Consider the following 20,248-nt stretch of genomic DNA (forward strand, 5'->3'; position numbering starts at 1 on the left):
ACTTTGAATGGGAATCGTTATCGCTCAATGATAACCGAATGTTTTCGGCCCGAATTGGATTAAATAGACTTGGACAATGTGTAGTTCCAACAAGATGGCGCCACAAGGCACATAGCGAATGTCATTATCGATTAATTGAAAACCAAGTTTGGTGAATTTGTTTTCTCACGAAATCTGAGTTAAAATCTGGACTTCTGCATGCGTGCCCGTGGAGACCATGCAAAAGAAATCGAGTTCGATGCATAAACATAAATGTAAATAATTTCATTAATATCCCAAACCGTTTTTGTTTTGTTTAAAAAAAAAACTTTTGTTGCGTTCTTATTAAAAAACCCATTACAAGGAAAATTTGGACAGATATGCTTTCGTGACAATAGTATTACTATGTTGGTACTAAGCTACCTTAATGAAACTCAGAGAACATTTTTTAATATGTGGCATAATAATACTTAATAGATAAAATCGGTTCGGAACTATCCCAACCTCCATATACTACGTGTAATGATTTTCGTTATTCTAACTAACTATATGCCGAATATGTCGGTCAGTGTATCAGTTATATACTTATATAGCATATGTATATGTGACCTGGTCTACGAAAAGGGAAAAGGGAGCTAACGTGCGAAACTAGTTTTCTGGGAAACAGCTGTTAAAAATAAACAACCATCCGAATCAACTAAAAAGTGATAATTGATTTTTTGACACCTAAGCCCCCTTTCCGTAGACCAGGTCACATATATTAAATATTTCCTTGGCATTGCAAGAGTATAAAAAGTTTGGTTGTGCCCGAACTTGCCCATTCCTTACTTGTTTATATTAAATTTATATTTAAATATTTCTCATATATTTTTTTATACCAATACGCATAGAAAAATCTAAAATATTAATGTAAAATATCATAATTAATTATTTAGTTTGTATAATGTTTTGATTTTATTGTTATTACAATATTAAAAAAAAAGTTATATTTATTTAATTTTCACATATTTTTATCGAAAGTATTAAGTTTTTTGAATAATATTTTTGTTTTTATTTAAAATGTTATAGTTTTTTTCTAAATTATAATAATTTCCAAATTTTTTGTAAAGAAAATATTTAAATATTTTTATTATTCTTTTTTGTTTTGTTTAGTTCAAATATTTACATTTTATTGTAAACTTAAATTTTTTTTATAAAATTTTCAATTATGCACATCTAGTCTTGTTTTTTATTGAAGTATTTTATATTTGTATTAAATTATAATTATATCCTGTACAGGGTATATTAAGTTTGTCACGAAGCTTGTAACACCCAGAAGGAAGCGTCGGAGACCCTATAAAGTATATATATAGATGATCAGTATGTCGAGCTGAGTCGATTTAGCCATGTCCGTCCGTCCGTCCATCTGTCCGTCTGTCTGTATATATAGGCACTGGTCCCTCAGTTTTTAAGATATCGTTTTGAAATTCTTCAAAAGTCATTTTCTCTTCAAGAAGCTGCTCATTTGTCCGAACTGCCGATATCGGACCACTATATCATATAGCTGCCATACAAACTGAACAATCGGAATCAAGTTCTTGTATGGAAAACTTTCATATTTGACGGTATAGATTATTTTCTAAGGCAACAATGCAATCTCCGAAGAAATTATTCAGATCGGATTACTATAGCATATAGCTGCCATACAAACTGAACGATCGGCATCAAGTTCTTTTATGGAAAACTTTCACATTTGACAAGATATATTCACGAAATTTGGGATATATTATTTCCTGAAGCAACAATGTAATTTTCGAAGAAATTGTTCAGATCGGATTACTATAGCATATAGCTGTCATACAAACTGAATGATCGGAATCAAATGCTTGCATGGGAAACTTCCTCATTTGAAGATATCTTCACGAAATCTGAGTATGAGTTATTGTTAATAGAAATAATGTAATATCAGAAGAAATTGTTCAGATCGGCTCATTATAGCATATAGCTGCCATACAAACCGAACGATCGGAATCAAGTTCTTGTATGGACAACTTTCACATTTGACAATGTATCTTCACCAAATTTGGCATAGATTATTTTCTAAGGCAACAATCTAATCTTCGAAGAAATAGGTCAGATCGGTTAACTATAGCATATAGCTACCATACAAACTGAACACAAAGTTCACCTGTGAAAGGTATTTAGCTTCGGTGGAACCCAAAGTTAACGTTTTTTCTTGTTTTTTTATTTTTATTTTTATGCTATACTCAATTTACTTTTAACTATTTATATAGCGAAATATAACATATATATATAAGTAATAAATAAATCTAATATATGGTGAAAATATTTTAAAAATGTTATTATTTATTTTGTGCTTATTTTTTGCTATGCAAATCTTGATCTTTGTTAGCGATATAGTTCAGTTGTTATATAAATCAGCAGCGAATCACTTAAAATCACACATTTTCTGGTTTATCGCCTGCGTGTGGGTTTTGACAGACACAAAAGTGATTTAATAATGCCCGTGCTGATAAGTACTTGCATATATGTATAACATACTCGCCATGTCTACATATGTACCCACTTCGTTACAGGCACTCATGCAAGTAGTTGTTGTTGTTGTGGTGCACAACAAACAAAGCTTAGTACAAAAGCAAACAAAATCAAACACCTTCATACAGAACGGCTGACATTAATGCGAATTTTTATTGTTGACTTTTATACACATGAAAAAGCGGGCACATAAGAAGCTATAAATCTGCTCCTACACACATATATATATATATATACAATATTATAATATATATAGATATTTGTATGTTGTACTCATTTGTACAGAAGTATCTGAATGTTATGCGCGGGCGTTCAAGTAGAGTTGCTCTGATACGAAAAAAACATATCAAAGCGTACAGCAACAATATCAAGGCCACTCAATTAGGGTAAAGAATTTCTGGCACTTAATTAAGTGCGTTCGAACGCAGAAGTATAACTTTGATGTCAGCGCACACAATTCTTCACACTTTACTACTTGCAAATGTGCTGAACTGATTGGAGTCTTAAAATGTTGAAATATGTCGACAAACATACACAGATACACACATCACTCTGCGTCTGCTTTCTTTTCGAGGGCCAATAAACTGGCGAAAAATGTTGAAAGCAAGGTCAAGAAGCGCTTTCTTGCGCAAACAGAAAAACTATTGAACTGAAAAATTTGCTCTAATAAAGCAGCATTTCTTAGGTTTTGTAGATTTTGATTTATGTTTTGCGGCGAAGAGCTTTGAAAATGTCTATTATGCGTATGCTAAGCATGTGTGTACCATCGAGTTCGTTGCTTAAGTCTTTTGTGTTTTTTTTTTACAGTTTCCACTTAATTGCCGCACACTTTTACGTGCTTTAACGTTGTTTATGGCAAATAAAAAAATATATTTATTATTACGCAATTTCATTCAAATTTTATGCTCTGTTAAATCGCTAAAATGCGCTGCACGGCGCAGGCGCAGCCGTTGCACTCTGTTCGGCGTAACAGAGCATTTCCGCAGGCATTGCATGATTTTGCTATTTTTTTTTTTTTAATTTTTTAATATTTTCTTTTTGCAATTTTAAGCTTTTTTTATGTTTGTATGCATTTTTGTTTTTGTTATGATGCGCGCTTCCGCAACGTTTGCTTAGCTTTCAGCTATTCACTAGTCACAGGTCTATAGTAAACCTGACTACATATAAATATATACATACATATACATATATTGTTGCAGTACATTTAACCCGCTGCATTCTCGTTTTCAAAGAGCTAATATTACGTAATAATCTAATGGTCGCTGCAGCTGGCAGTGGCAGAACAAGCGCATAGAACTGTACATAATAACAGATATTTAATTAGCAGTTGCATATGATGTCACTGTTGTTGTTGTTGCACAAAAAAGATGCTAAAGTGCTTTACCCCAATTTGCTTAGCTTTACTAAAATCTCTCACTGGAGAGAAAGATATAAGAGCAATGACAGCAGGTCTCTTCAAATATTTATGTCAGCGCAGCGGCTTAAAATTTATATTTATGTATATCGCTAGTAAAATTTAGGCATATAATTATATATTTACTCACATCTTCAATATGATCTTTAACATTTCTTTATTTAATTTTTTCCTTTCTCCCATTTCTTTTTTTCAACAGCGATGATAACTCTCATGTCATTTTGAAGTTCTTCGACAATGAGCGCCGCGTACGCGAAACGGTTTATGGACACGAGTATAAAATACGCGCAGAATTAACGAAGCCAAATGGTAATTAATTTCGTCATTTCACTTTACTCTACTCTACACATAACGGTTATTGCTATTATAGTACTTTCAATGCGTAAATCTATAATTTTCTTTCTTACTTGTGTACATTTCTGTATAGGCACCTATGGCGTACGCGTGGCCAACTGCTTTGCGTTTGACAAGAAGAATGTTACCATTCAGTTGATCGATGAGAGAGGGTGAGTTGTACGAATTTTTATTGTTTTTACGTTTACTTTTGCTAATTTCTTAATGACTTTAGCTGCTTTGTAAAAAGTTGTGATTAAATGCTGATAATTTGTGTTTAATTCGCCCACAGCTGCCCGAAGGATGATAACATCATTTCCCGTTTCGTGCCAAGCGCGGATGGACACAGCGCTGAAGCAACACTCAAGTCCATGTTCAAGTTCCCAGAAGGTGAGTGAAGTGAAAAATATATATAAAGCAGAATAAAATAAAATTAATTAAAATAAAGTAATATATGATACATATATATATATAGTGCTTTTAAGGCCAGGAGAAGGTCTAACTGATTGTATTAACATTAAGTTAATGTTTTTGGGAAGACGACGCGCAGATTAACCGATATGTCGGTTCAGAGTCTACTAGACAATACTTGTAGAATTTGGTCTTTGTTCGTCTAGAGAGAACTTCAGTTCTCAATTGCCTAATCAGTCGCTTAGTCCAGCACCTGTTGGTCACCACCTGTTGGCAAAAGTTATTCTGCGTTGGATTTCGAGACTGACGTTGCTGTTGGTGTTAATGCTGGTTCCAAGATAGACGAAACTATTTACGACTTCGAAACTATGACTGTCAACAGTGGCGTGGGAGTGAGTGCGACAACTGTTTGTTTGTTGACAGAAGACAGGACTCTTAAAGAAGATTGTACCTTCTCTATTCAGCTCTGCAACTCGAATTATTTTCTCCAGCAGCAGGTTGAAGAAGTCGCACGATAAGGAGTCGCCTTGTCTGAAACCTCGTTTGGTATCGAACGGCTCGGAGATGCACTTCCCGAGCCTGACGGAGCTTTTGGTGTTGCTCAGCGCCAGTTTACACAGCCGTATTAGTTTTGCGGGGATACCAAATTCAGACAACGCGGCATAAAGGCAGCTCCTTTTCGTGCTGTCAAAAGCAGCTTTAGAAACGACGGAGAGGTGGTATATGTCGATTTTCTTTTCACGGATATTTTCCAAAATTTGACGCATGGTGAAAATCTGATCAATTTTAGATTTTCCAGGCCTAAAGCCACACTGATGAGGTCCAATTAGTTTGTTGACGGTGGTCGTCAGTTTTTTATACAGTACGCTCGATAGAACCTTATATGCGATGTTGAGTAGCCTTATCTCACGGTAGTTGGCGCAAGTTGTGGGCTCACACTTTTTGTAGATGGGGCAACGCACACTTAAATTCCAATCGTGGGGCATGCTTTCATCCGACCACATTCAAAAAAGAAGCGGTTGCTTGATTCCTATCAGATTTTCGCCATCGTATTTGAATAGCGCGGCTGGCAATCCATCGGCCCCCGCCACTTTGTTGTTCTTCAGACGGGTAATTGCTATTCGAACTTCTTCATGGTCGGCCAATGGAACGTCCGCTCCATCATCATCGATTGGGGAATCCGGTTTGCCTTCTCCTGGCGTTATAATTTCACTGCCATTCAGCAGGCTGGAGAAGTTTTCCCTCCATACTTTTAGTATGTTTTGGGCATCAGTCACTAGATCACCTCTGGAGGTTCTACAAAAGTATGCTTGAAACCATCTATTAATCGCCGCATTTTTCGTCAAATTTGGAGTATAACCTCTTTAGACCAGCTTGTCAAGCACTTCATGCTCACGCATTTCGGCCACTCTCTTTTTTTGTCTTCAAATGCGTTTCGTCTCCGTATCTATCTCATTCCGCACGTGTTGTGGTCGATTGTAACGTTGCGAGGTAGGCAGTTTGTTTTCTCTCCGCTGCGACACGGCACTCTTCATTGTACCAGCTGTTCTTTTGCATTTTCCGAAAACCAATGGTTTTGGTTGCAGCTGAACGTAAGGAGCTTGAAATTCCGTCCCACAATTCCCTTATACCGAGTTGCCGACGGTGCCGGAGTGCAAGTCGAGTAGAAAATCGTTCGGGTGTATGTTATGATTGCAGCTTCTCGACGTCGAACCTTCCGTAATTTGCATTTTTTGCTGCACATGGCGGGCGCGTATCTTGGGGGTTCGACCGCATTTTGGCTTGAATTTCGTCTATAGTGCGTTAAATGATATCTTTGAGTTTCTTGAGCTTTACTGGTTGATTAACCTTATGATGGACACTCTGCTTGGGCAGCTCGAGCCACTCTGTAAATGTTGTGCGTATGCGGACGACCTTCTTCTTATGGTCGAAGGTCGCTCGAGGTCTGAGCTAGAACGGGCGGGAGGAGATCTCTTAGAGATCGTTAATTCTTGGGGTTTAGGTGTGGGGGTCGACATATCGATGGACAAAACGGTGGCAATGCTGCTGAAAGGTAGATTGTCATCGGGTCGTCCACCGATTGTCCGTGTGAACGGGGTCAGCATCAGATATGTGACGCAAGTCAAATATCTGGGACTGACCATGAGTGAAAGGATGTGTTTTACTCCACACTTGGCGAGTGTAAAGGAGCGACTGCAGGCAACTGTAGGCAAAATACGACGGATTTTGAGGAGCGATTGGGGTCTCGGACGTCGTGCTGTCCGCACCATATATCGTGGCTTGTTTGTGGCCTGTGCCACTTATGGAGCCCCTGTATGGTGGGAGACAGCCACGACTGTCTGGGGGTCTCAAAAAAATCCTCTCAATCCAGCGTTGCATGATGCTTGCTTGTTTGCCTGTATGTCGCACCGTCTCTACGGATGCGATGCAGGTCTTGTTAGGTGCACACCCTCTTGACCTGATTGTCATACAGCGTGCTGTTGCATTCAGGTTAAGAAGGGGCTTGAGTGTGTCATTGCTGCGGAATGATTGGATTTCTGACGATGATGTGGAGAGGGAGGGATATCTAGGGAGCAAGAGGCTCCTAGATGATAGGGTTAGATGTAGGTGGCAAGAACGTTGGGACAATAGTCCTAACGGCCGAGTGACGTACGAGTACATTCGGGACGTGGGGTTCGTTGTGGATAACCCAGACTTCAGATTTTGTCTGAGTCTGGGTTTCCTGCTTACGGGGCATGGGCCTCTGAATGCATTTTTGCATCAGAGGCACCTTTCGGATACGTCGGGGTGTTTTTGTGGGGCGGGGTTAGAAAATTGGTTGCATTTGATTGCGGAGTGCCCGATGTACTCGGACATTAGGGATCTGGGTGGTATGGGGATTAGCTGGACTGATGGACGACTAGATGTTAGTGGTGTGATCTCCACTAGTCGGAATACCGAACAGTTAGGGTCGTTTGCGCGTGAATTATTTAAGCGGCGAAGGCGGTTAGCTGGAAGTTTGGGTAAGTTTCTGTATGATTGGGGTGTGTTAGGGATGTGTGTATGGGGTCCAACGCCTGGCCACCAGTCCAGAGCCGTATGGAAGCTCAACTGGTAGTAGTTTCGGCTACGAGGTCTGACCGGAGACTTAATTCTGGTACCACGGGGAGCAGGAGCCCTTGGAGTTCGCTCCAACCTGCTCGTGCGGACTGGCCCCTCGGGGAGTATCGTGGTGGTTGTGGTTGAAACCCAAATCGCGGGAAGAACTGACTTTGTCAGTTGAATGTGGAGTTGCATTGCAACCGATTGCCGGACCCAAAGCACGGCAGAGGTTTTGGATGGGCCTCGAACCCTACCAAGGTGGTTAGGGTGTCCATTCCACACTGCCAATTGGTACTGAAAATGCTTTGCATTCTCAGGGCGCTGATCAACGCATTGATTTGATCCGCTGTGCTTTTGAGCGCCGTGGAGTAAGGCTGTCGTCAGCAGGTGCCCACGTAAAACACACCGGACGTTTACTGGTTGATTATCGTAAACATTTAATTTTACATACCTCCAGAAAAATAATCTAGAGGCATTAAATCGCATAATCTTGGCTGTAATTTTACTGGACCGTTTCTCGAAATTAACTAGCCTCAAACTTGGCACTCAATGTGTTCATGTTTAAATGTGACACATGAAGCGCCGCACCGTCTTTTTGGAAATAGAGATCGACTCATCGAATGAGAGAAAAAATTCGAAAATGATAATAATCTCCACGATAACGCTCCGTATTGATGGTAACGGCATTTCGTGCCTTATTTCAAAAGAAAGAAAAAACAATTACATTTCCTGAACCACAAATGGATTTAACTCAACCCAATAGCGACAATTTTGTTTGTTGTCAAAGCCATTAATCCAGAAATGACCTTTCTCTGAGAAGATGATGAGATTTGTTGATGAATTTTGATGAAAATCGTCGTTGGCTTCTATCATTTACAGCATTCAATCAACAAAGGGTAAACACTATCTTTTACGGCAGGCCTTACTTAGTACACTGACAAAATTTGACACTAATCCGTAAACAAACTTGGCCGCCATGAGCTGTCAAAGTCACGTCATCCCTATTGATATTCGCTGTACCATTTGTGCAATGTTTTATTACAATAATAATTTCCGTAACCTCATTGGCTCTAGGTTTAAAAACTGTAAAAATAAATAATCATGTTGAAAATTTGAGATTTTGTTACTGTGAAGTAGGCGTGACTTTCAGAAAAGTTCCACCCATTTTCTTAATGTACGTTGGGAATATCAGGATGTAAGATGGGAATTTCAGGATAAAACACCAACTTTGGTTAAAATTGATGGAGTAGTTCTCGAGGTATCGGAGTTCACTTTAAAGTGGCCGGTGTTAGGTTTATTGTCCAACTTTGATACCAGCTCCTATGAAATTCTTCTGTACTATATAGGAGTTTTTTTTGATTCTAAATAACTTATTTAGTGAGTTATCGCTTTGCATAAAGATAATATGATGAGTGGTCACCATCCAATTTCACCCATTTTCAGTTATCATATTTTATGTTTAAAAATATTTGTTTGAGCAGCACGTTGTTTCACATTTTAATAAAAAAATGTATTTAAAATGATAATAAAATCAAAGTTCTCCGACTTTTTTTAACGATTAAACATTATTGCTATTAATATGAATGTTATACCAAGCAAGTATGTTCTAAAATTGGTTTACATTTAAATACACACATCGTCCCCTAAAATGCAAAATAGCGTAACATCACATTTCATAAGTTTACAGGTGAAGGTAAAACGATATAATAGAAACGACTCATATTGAAAAAAATTTGAGTTTTGGTTATAAAATGGTTATATATTGGTTATAACTGACAGAGGCAGCTGATTGTATGTTCATACCTGCGCATCATCAGGTTAGCACAGCCCCTATCAGCTTTATATAATTGCTTTTGTAGTTGTTTTTGTTAAGATGCAGCAAAATTATTTTACTCTATTTTTCTGATCTTCGTATACACCATCACTGGCAAAAAGAACATGTGAAAGAAAGATCCCGTTATTTGGTTTTTGCTATTTCTATTATTTTTGATGGAAAAGTGTGTTGTATTTTTGCGTCATCAGGTTAGCACATGCAAACTCTTTTCAGTTTATCTTCAACAGTTGAATGCGTATTGCAACCAATTTTTTTGTACTGCTAAAGTAAACTATTCGCTTTAATGTGGGTAAAGAAAAATCCTTATCTGTTGAGGAGAGATCCAAAATTGAAGCTTACAAGGAAGCAGGGATGTCAATAAGTTCAATATCCAAAAAAAATGGGCAGAAGTCGTAAAGTTATATCAGCATTCCCCTGCAATAAATTGAATTATGGCAAAAATAGCAAAGGAGGGACTAATAGAGTGATTTCCGCTGCTGATAAGAGAGCAATTTTGAGAGAAGCCTCAAATTCTCACGCCTCGACCGCAAAGATTAGGGCAAATGTTAATGTTAAAGCGAGCTTATCTACAATTCAAAGAGTGATACGTAGTGCTCCACATTTAAAAAACTGAAATTAAAGAAAAAACCCCCACTAAACGTTGCTAGAAAGGAAGTGCGCTTGAATTTTGCGAGGAAGCACATGACATGGAACACTGATTGGCGCTACGTTGTCTTCTCGGATGAAAAAAAATTTAATTTGGAAAGTCCGGTCGGATACAACTACTACTTCCATGATCTTCGCAAAGAGGAACATCAGTTGGGTCGCCTTCATAGTAGGGTGGGGGTGTGATGGTGTGGGGCGCCATCTCCTATTACGGTACGTGCGAGTTACAGTTTTTAACTACAAATGTGAATGCAAGCACTTACAAAAACGTACTTGAAATAGCTTTTCCCCATTTCCAAAACGTGTTCGGAGATCTGCCGTGGACTTTCCAACACGACAATGCCCCGATCCACACTGCCCGGGTGGTTAAGCCATGGATTGAGGACCAAAATGACCGTCTAATGCAGTGGCCGCCTTATTCACCCGACATCAATATAATAGAAAACGTATGGGGATGGCTGGCTCGTAAAGTTTACGAGTCTGGGAAACAATATTCCAACAAAGAGGAGCTAATTGAAGGCATCAAGGACGCTTGGTCCACCATTTCACTTAATTATATTGGAAAATTATATGAATCGCTTCCCAATCGAATCTATGAGGTAATCCTCAACAAGGGAGGATCGGCACATTATTAATTTTTGTATAAAAATGTTAAAATTACTATATGTAACACTTTATAAAAAATTTCATGGTTAAAAAACTTTTCAACAATGAAAAAAAAGGATGTGTGCTAACCTGATGACCAAATTTGAATTGTTAATTTTTATGTTATTTTTCGAAAAAAAAAAACAAATAAATATATTATAAAAATAAAAAAACAGTTTTTTTGTTTTATTTAACTCGGAATTAAATGGGCCATAAACAAAAATAATTTTTATTAATTTTAAAAACATTAGCGCTTTATGTTTCGAACCTAAAGCACGAGCGTATGTGCTAACCTGATGATGCGCAGTGTATATGTATTATGATGTAGTGAAACGCAATAAAAAACATAATTTCGATTATTTTGATGAAATATGGTTTTGTGTTTTAGGTGACGATATGTTTGTGAGAAATAAATTTTTTCCAAATTATTAAAATTATTACCAACTCTTGACCTCGAATTCAAATTAACAACATTTTTTTCATATTCACAAAAAAGTTCATTATTAATTAATTTTTCAACGGCAAAGCTAAAAAAAAATATTTCACATATTTAATTTGTTCTCTCCTCTCTTTTTCTACTTCAAACAGACTCTGAGGTACACTTGCAGTGCGATGTGATTCAATGTTATGGACGTTGCATGGATGATGAAGATTGCAAACAAATCGCTTTGGCTGGTGCGGGTGCGGGTGCGGGTGCGGTTGGTTTTAGCAAAGGTGGCAACGCTAAATTGGGTCCAAATGAAGAGGGTTCCTTAGCGGGCACCACTGTGTTTGTGCTGGATCCTTCGCAGGCGCCATGTAAGTAGCATAGCTTATAAATTAGAGCGCCAAAAGAAGTTAGAGCGAAGTTAGACTTACCCAACCATGAAGACACACTTGAACAATTCCAATCATGTTCTTATCGTCTAAACTTCTTAAATAGTCATAAGCAGGCAAATTAATTTCAAGCTGTAAAAACTAAGAAGATTTCCTTTCATTCATTAAGCTTACGTTTAACGCAGACAGACAGACAAGGCTAGACAGTTAGAAGTAAAAGGAACTTCCACTAGGTCTCAGTCTGGTAATAAATATAAGAGAGTACTCTTCTTTGCAAAATCATCAACTTTATAGTTTCCAGCAAGTTCTTAAGGTCAGAAATTTTTATGAGTTTTATCTAGAACTCAATGTATTCGATAGTGCGGTTTAGCTAGCCCAGTTTCGGGAACTTAGCCTTGCGCCATCGGTATGGATGCATACCTCCTTAAAGCTACATCTGGAAGAAGTAGATCTGCTAACTGCTTATTAGCATCAAGTTGTCTAGAGACCTAAAACTAGAAATGCTAAGGCATTCAAAGTGACATTCAGTGTCATTATTATTGTTTTTGTTGGTGCATCGCAAATATTAAGGCCCAACAAAGACGCTCTAAAATTGTTTACGTTCAACTTTGGTTTCAAGCACATTTTATAAACAAATCAAATAAAAAACTATGTTTTTGTTTTATTTTTAATATATTTCAAAAAAATTAATCCACTTCTCCACCTTTCCAGTGGTCACCAGCACATGTGAGGACACCATCAACCCACCATGGCTGCTCTGGTTGGCCATTACTCTCGGCGTACTCTTCCTCATCATGTTGTTGATGAACATTTTCCTTTGCACCGCAATGAGTTGTAGTTGTGCGAACACCGAGGTAATTATCAAAACTAACAACAACAACAACATATTCATTCATACCAAAGTTCGAAATTTAACCAATGTGTATCATTATTTATTTTTTCCCCCCGGCCGTTATTGTTGTCACTAATCTAGATCATCGAAAAAGAACCATCTATCATTGAAGAATACGATCCGTACAGAAGTTGGCACGGTAGCCAGTATGGATCGCGTTACTCACTGCATGGGCGTGATGCGCATAAAGGCTACACAAGCGGTGGCTCGACGATACACTCGAATAGGTCTGATAGATACTAAGTTCGCTCAAAGAACATTTTTTTACAAAAACAAAATTACAACAAAAACAAAATAATAATGCATTAAATTATGTATGTGTATGTTTATGTGCTAGTATGTGTTAGATAACACGAGCAGACAAAGGCAACAACAAAAGCAAGAAAATCAAAACAACAAGGAGTTGACAAGTGCATGCCAGAACACAATTTTCAAAAATTTCGGAAATTTTGAAAAAAAATTAATTAACTTTACTGTTTTTTGATAATTTTTATTTTAATGGTTTTTTATGATTTTTTTTAAATTTATTTATCATTGTACTGTTTTTAAATTTTTATGTTTTTAAATTTTTTCAAATTTGTTATTAAATTTAATATATTAATATATATTTAATTTTAATTATTAAAAAAAATAAGATAAAAAAAATTAGTTAAAAAATATGCATTTAAAATATTTTTTAACTAATTTTTTTTATCTTATTTTTTTTTAATAATTTTTTTCATAATTTTTTGTTGAATTTTAATTTATAATTATTTATTTTTGATAAATGTATTTTAATTTAATTTTATTTAAATATTTTTTTTATATTTTTTTAATTTTTTTTTTTTTTTTAATAATTTTTTTCATAATTTTTTGTTTAATTTTAATTTATAATTATTTATTTTTGAGAAATGTTACCATATTTTGTATTTTAATTTAATTTTGTTTTAATATATTTTTTTATATTTTTTTTAATTTTAATTTTTAATTTTTTAATTTTTAAAAAATTGTCACTGCCATTTGGGCCACCGACAAGCAACACATATACGAAATACCACAGAGTACAGTGAAATACTACAAAATCCAATACGCCACAATGTATGTTTAGTTGTATGTGTATGTGTTAATAATAATGTAATATTTAACTGTTTAACAACTACCATAATTTTAGAGTACAAATACTAATGTAAAATTAAACAAAAAATCTGGCAACTATTAGCAGTTGTGCTGTAACTAACCAACGGGCACATAGTTAGAATATTTTTCACTCAAATTGTTTTCGCTCAATATATTTTTCACTCAAAATGTAACTATAGCTCTAATGTACACAAATTTTTCTGCAACTCAATCCGCAAAAACTGTAATTTATTTTTCATATTTGTTAATAAATTATATTTTATTTCTTATTTTATTTTTAAACTCCAAAAAAATATTATACCGAAGTGGTAGCCACACTTTACACGCCCACTGTACTGTCACTCAATTATTTGTCTCACTTGTCCATTACTAAAACTGTCTGTTAACAATTTTGTTTTTACTTCTTGAAAACTTTGTGCGAACAATTTACAATAACAACAAATAGTTCTTTTAAAAATTGTGTATTCTTGAAGGTCGATTCCCATTGATAACGACAATTACGCAATTGTACATTCACGTCCCGGCTCTAGACAAACCGGACACGCGCAAGGACACCGCTCCCGCGGACCACCCAGTAATATGTAACACAAATAATGAAAATAATAATTATTATAATGCTAATAACACTTACTATTAAGTACAATTCTAAGATTGTTTGTTGGAAAGTAAAATTAATTACTTAAAAAAATCAAAGAAAATTGTAAATAAGCTAGTTTCAGCGCTCTAACCTCAAAATCTACACACGGTCTCATTTTGGCCTTGAACGCTTTACGATATTAACGAGTGCACTCAAGCTTTGCTGAGCGGCAATGCTCTCAAAGTTTTGAGTGCGAATTAATTTTCATCCAAAAGCAATTAAAAGCAAACTAAAAACCGTTACTTCTCCATATTAGTAATAAATATTCGAAATTCAAACTTTTGCACTGCACTATAACTTCTATGTCCTCGAAAAAAACTCAGAAAAAAAAAACAAAAAACTCAAATCTGTCTCAATATGCGCTACTGTATTATACTTGCGTCTTTTTGCTACTTCTACTTATATATAACCCTACATAAGTTAAGTTAAGTACGAAATTTATCAATATTAACCCAGTGTATTATTTTTTCCTTAAATAACGAAAGATAAAATTAAGTCATTAGTTAAATAAGCGCGAACTATAAATTCTCAAAAAGCGATTGGCATTAAGACAAATTTTGCAAAATGTTAAAAAAAAATTTGAAATAAAATATACAAAAATTTGCATGCCTTATAAATATATGCCTAATATAATCTATATTTAATAAAAATAATAATTTACAAAAATATTTTATACAAACCTTGTTGACGAAAAGAGTGTATGTAATTATGTACGTAAATATGTATGTATTAAAATAAATTAATCAAAAATAAAATATAAACTAATTGGAAATCTTGACTATTCTTTATTTCATTATGGCAAGGAAAGTGAAGTGGTACAGCTGGAGTTATTTGCTATTTCTCAAAACATCACTGCTGTGATGGTAGACTGTACTTTTTATCGTGGATGTAGGCAAAAAGTAAATAAAATATAATAAATCTCTAAAGTATTCCCCTTGCAATGACTTACGATTGTTAAAAAATTAAATCAACAAATGATAGACTTTAAACTTCGGCAAAAAGGTGAAAGGATAACAATCGTGTTTAGCATCTTATTAACTTATGCGTGTATTACAGGTCACATACTCATTCCTCAAGCTGTTAATTTTTATACTCTCGCAACAATGTTGCTAAGGAGAGTATTATAGTTTTGTTCACATAACGGTTGTTTGTAAGTCCTAAAACTAAAAGAGTCAGATATAGGGTTATATATACCAAAGTGATCAGGGTGACGAGTAGAGTCGAAATCCGGCTGTCTGTCTGTCCGTCCGTCCGTCTGTCCGTCCGTCCGTGCAAGCTGTAACTTGAGTAAAAATTGAGATATCATGATGAAACTTGGTACACGTATTCCTTGGCTCCATAAGAAGGCTAAGTTCGAAGATGGGAAAAATCGGCCCACTGCCACGCCCACAAAATGGCGGAAACCGAAAACCTATAAAGTGTCATAACTCAGCCATAAATAAAGATATTAAAGTGAAATTTGGCACAAGGGATCGCATTAGGTAGGGGCATATTTGGACGTAATTTTTTTGGAAAAGTGGGCGTGACCCCGCCCCCTACTAAGTTTTTTGTACATATCTCGGAAACTACTATAGCTATGCCAACCAAACTCTACAGAGTCGTTTTCTTCAGGCATTTCCATATACAGTTCAAAAATGGAAGAAATCGGATAATAACCACGCCCACCTCCCATACAAAGGTTATGTTGAAAATCACTAAAAGTGCGTTAACCGACTAACAAAAAACGTCAGAAACACTAAATTTTACGGAAGAAATTGCAGAAGGAAGCTGCACTCAGGCTTTTTTTTAAAATTGAAAATGGGCGTGGCGTCGCCCACTTATGGACCAAAAACCATATCTCAGGAACTACTCAACCGATTTCAATGAAATTCGGTATGTAATATTTTCTTAACACCTTGATGACATGTACGAAATATGGGTGAAATCGATTAACAACCACGCCTTCTTCCAATATAACGCTATTTTGAATTCCATCTGATGCCTTCTCTGTATAATATACATGTACATTAGGAACCAATGATGATAGCGTAATAAAACTTTACACAAATACGGTATTTGAAAAATATGTAAATGACTGATAATGAAATCTCGATTATCACTTTATCATGCGAGAGTATAAAATGTTCGGTGACACCCGAACTTAGCCCTTCCTTACTTGTTATTAATAATATTATTGATTTCTGGTAAGAGTGTGTTTCAAATTTGTGGTTTAAAATATACTAAAATGTATTATTCAAGTTTTTTAATGAGGAAATGCTGAAGCTGTACACCTACAATTGTTTTGAATGTCCTTTAGCATATAAAGAATTTTAAAACTATTTTCAATATTGCACTCAAAGAAAAAACCCGAAAAACTGCAACAGAAATATACCACTATCTCCCGAAGAGACCCAAAAAAGAGTTCCATTGACATTCCATGTGAAATTCAAGACGAATATAATGTATATAATAATAATAAATATCCAAGAAAACCATTTCCCACTGTTTGGTCGTATGTGGACTTCACAGCAGGGCATTACGCAAAAAACTACTTTTGACTAAAATTCAAAAGAAACGGCGCGTAGACTTTGCCAACTCTTATTGGTCTTGGTCAACAAATCAGTGGAGGTATGTCCTTTGGAGCGTTGTAACAAAAATTTGTCGCAAAGGTCTTGATGGTCGAAGGTACATATGTTTCTCGTTCAATAAATCAAGAATTTGATCTTCGCTATGTTTCGCGTGTGTGAAGCATGGTGGAGTATAAATGGTGGGGTTTTTTACCTGGAATGATGTTGGTCCACTCCGTAAGATTGATGGAATTTTCAACAAGCAGAAATACGTCGACATCCTAAAAATTGTCATGTAGCCATGAGCTGAGGAAACTTTGCCTGTTATATGGAAATTCCAACAAGATAAGGATCCAAAGTAGTCGCCGGAGTTGACACAAAAGTGTTTTGATGGATATTCCATCAATATTTTGGAGCTGCCATCGTCCAGCCCAGACTTGAATACCAGCGGTATGCTGTCAGAGTCTGATAACGTCAATTCGCAGTGAATGTGAAGTCATATTGAAGTATAATGGTTAAGCAACAAAATACTAACTGAAAGTAAGCAAATTATTTTATTATATTTATTTTTTCTTATAAAATATTTTCGTTCCTAATTAGTTGTCAAATTTTTTTCAAAGCTTTTGAATCTTCTGCGTAAACTTTTAATTTCGGATGAAACTGAACTAGGGACGTCCTTTATAAAGGGTTTGCAAAGAAATTAACATAGGAGACTGCATTTTCATACATTCGATGAAGGAAAACACATTTATTATAAGCTAAAAACAATATATATTTAAGAGTAATGTTAAAGTAAGGGTTCGCCGAATTAAAAGTTGGGTGTAAAAGAGATCTCACAGTTGGTGGTTCCATTTCAATCCCACCAAACACATCAAAAATCCTTCTTGATCCTAAGTCCTAGCGTTTCCGCTAGCACACGGTAATTCCACTATTTCCTTTCGCAAATGGATATTGGATTCATCAGGTTATTTTATCTTTTGCATTAACTCGCGCGCCATTCATACAAGGTGTATTCCAAAGTAAAGAGGACTTTTTGAATCTAGCGCCCACTGCTGGCGCCATCTATATGTCAACTAGTGCGTTAGAATCCGCTATTTTTATTGATTGCTCAGTGAGAATTTCATGACATTTCATCATTGGAAGTGAAGTTATTGCGTTTTAAGTGTCAGTATGTTTGTGTTATCGGTGCGAAAATGAGCTTCGAACAAAGAGCCAACATTAAATTTTTGTTTTAAAATTGGTGAAACTTTTACCGAAACGTTTCAATTGATGAAACAAGTTTATGGCGTTGATTGCCTATCCCGTAGCAGAATGCACGAGTGGTTTCAACGTTTTCAAAGTGGTCGTGAGGACATAAATGACGATCAACATGTGGGTCAATCAAAACCCGTTATCACCGGAGATTCCATCGAAACTGTGCGTGAATTCATCAAAAATCAGCCGAAATCATCATTGAAATTCATGGAAATGGAATTGAGCATCTCCAAAACATCGATTTATCGCATTTTGACCGAACATTTGGGCTTACGAAAAGATGTGTGCACGGTTTGTTCCGCACAAATTGACTGACGAACAAAAATTGCTCTCATCGATCGACTCTTATGACCGATTATTTGATCAAAAATCACATTTTAACCATTAACCACTTCCCGTATTCACCTGATATGGCACCGTGCGACTTCTTTCTTTTCGGAAAAATGCATTTGCCCATGAAAGGAAAGCGTTATGCAGACGTAGAGGCCATTCAAAAGGCTTGCACCGGCATACTGGCGGTCATACCGGCCAACGAGCTAAAACACTCGTTCGACATGCTTTTGGATCGTGCAAAAAGCTGTATTGAAGCAGAAGGAGACTATTTTGAATAAATAAATATAAAATGAAATTAATTGATTTTGCTGAAAAATATTTTGTTTGTTTTTTTTTTTTTTTCTTTAAGTCCTGTTTACTTTGGAAAGCTACTTGTACATCGATTTTTATTTTGTATTCAGCCAGATTTTAGTGGTTCCCAATTGTTTTAATTTTTTTGTAATGTTTGCTCCTGAGCTATCGGATTCAACGATCCCTTTCGCAATTCGGCAATTGCCTTTCCAGAGCGTGGTGTATCGTTGATATCAAAATTATTGGAACAGAATCGACGAATCCAAAATCGCCTACAATTTGCTGTTACAATATCGGGACGGTAAACACTATTTACATCCCTAGCCGCCTGGTTTGTGTTTTTATCTCTATTGAAGAAAAATTTGAAAGTATGATATTTTCTCTTTCAAAAATGCTGAGTCAAGCAATCACAAGACTGTCTGTGAAATCTTATCTTTATATCGACATATTTGTATAGCGTAACCCGATTGCACTTATACAACGTAAGGCCCGGATTACTAAACCTTCTATTGAAGAAGTAATGTATTTATTTTTTCTGGAACTTATAATTACATATTACACATATCACTGTTACCTACTTAAATCAAACAAAAAAAAAATCGTTTTATGTATTTTTTATATTATTCTTATAAATAATTAAAAAAAAATTGTTGTTATATTATCTTCTACTTTTCTTTATAAAGCCCTTTTTGTGTAAGAAAGTATTTTTAATTTGCATTAATATCGGGTTTTCCTGTAAATCTTTGCCAACAAGCTCTGCGGTTTTTGTTTTTAGTTTTAAACAACAACTAAATAAGAACGAAAAATTTAAAAACCGCATTGAGTTGTAAAAACTTGAACGTCTGAAATTTAATTAGCAACAAAACAGTGATAAATGCTTCGCAAATGCATTTGCGCAACAATTACTCAGCTTCAATGTGAGACGCTCCACAATGCTAACACTATTGACATTCGCATTTAAATTCGTACGAGTATGCTATATAATGTACATACATATATTTAAGTGAGAGTAGTCGCTGTATATGTGTATGTATGTTCTTGCATAATTGCACTTCTAAGAAACGATGAATAAGATTCGTTCTTCTTTATACTCGGTTGTATAAGCTTCACTCTATGTACTAATTTGGCTGAGTTCCTATTCCACATTGATTTTGTTTATATAAACTAATAATTTAACACCGAAAAGTTGTTGTTGCTCTAAGAATTTAGAAGCATTTCATTTTGCAGTAATTTGAAAGTGGTTGCGTTGCCAACTATGCCCCAATTTAGCTCTCTTCTTTGATTATTAAATGATAATAACTTCCGTTTGTTGCGGCGACATCTAGCGGTGGCTAGCACATATGAGTCACATTTGAACTAATAAATGATGCCTTATTGTTGTTTGTTAGAAAAGAAATTTCTCATAAAGTTTCCAACATAAAAGGAGCAAACAAATAATCATATATGAAAGTATATAGAAATGTATATTAGGGTGTTTTTTTATTTG

General features: G+C 35.6%; 1 protein-coding gene across 8 annotated transcripts in view; it reads left to right on the plus strand.

Annotated features, from left to right (window-relative positions):
* LOC126750964 (uncharacterized) overlaps nt 1–15,110 on the plus strand; it is a 109,768-nt gene extending 94,658 nt beyond the window's left edge. For 5 of the 8 annotated variants that reach the window (XM_050460833.1, XM_050460838.1, XM_050460834.1 and 2 more), the window contains exons 5-11: nt 4,128–4,237; nt 4,356–4,434; nt 4,554–4,651; nt 11,466–11,675; nt 12,405–12,547; nt 12,667–12,812; nt 14,175–15,110. In XM_050460833.1, coding sequence (XP_050316790.1) covers nt 4,128–4,237; nt 4,356–4,434; nt 4,554–4,651; nt 11,466–11,675; nt 12,405–12,547; nt 12,667–12,812; nt 14,175–14,286 — 898 coding nt within the window. In that variant the 3' untranslated portion in view covers nt 14,287–15,110. Of the gene's footprint in view, nt 1–4,127; nt 4,238–4,355; nt 4,435–4,553; nt 4,652–11,465; nt 11,676–12,404; nt 12,548–12,666; nt 12,813–14,146 lie in introns of all 8 variants that reach the window. The other 3 variants (XM_050460839.1, XM_050460840.1, XM_050460841.1) reach the window with 3 other exon arrangements.
* Nucleotides 15,111–20,248: the final 5,138 nt, after the last annotated feature.

The sequence above is a fragment of the Bactrocera neohumeralis genome, chromosome 2, assembly GCF_024586455.1.
Source record: "Bactrocera neohumeralis isolate Rockhampton chromosome 2, APGP_CSIRO_Bneo_wtdbg2-racon-allhic-juicebox.fasta_v2, whole genome shotgun sequence".
NCBI classification, from domain to species: Eukaryota; Metazoa; Arthropoda; class Insecta; order Diptera; family Tephritidae; genus Bactrocera; species Bactrocera neohumeralis.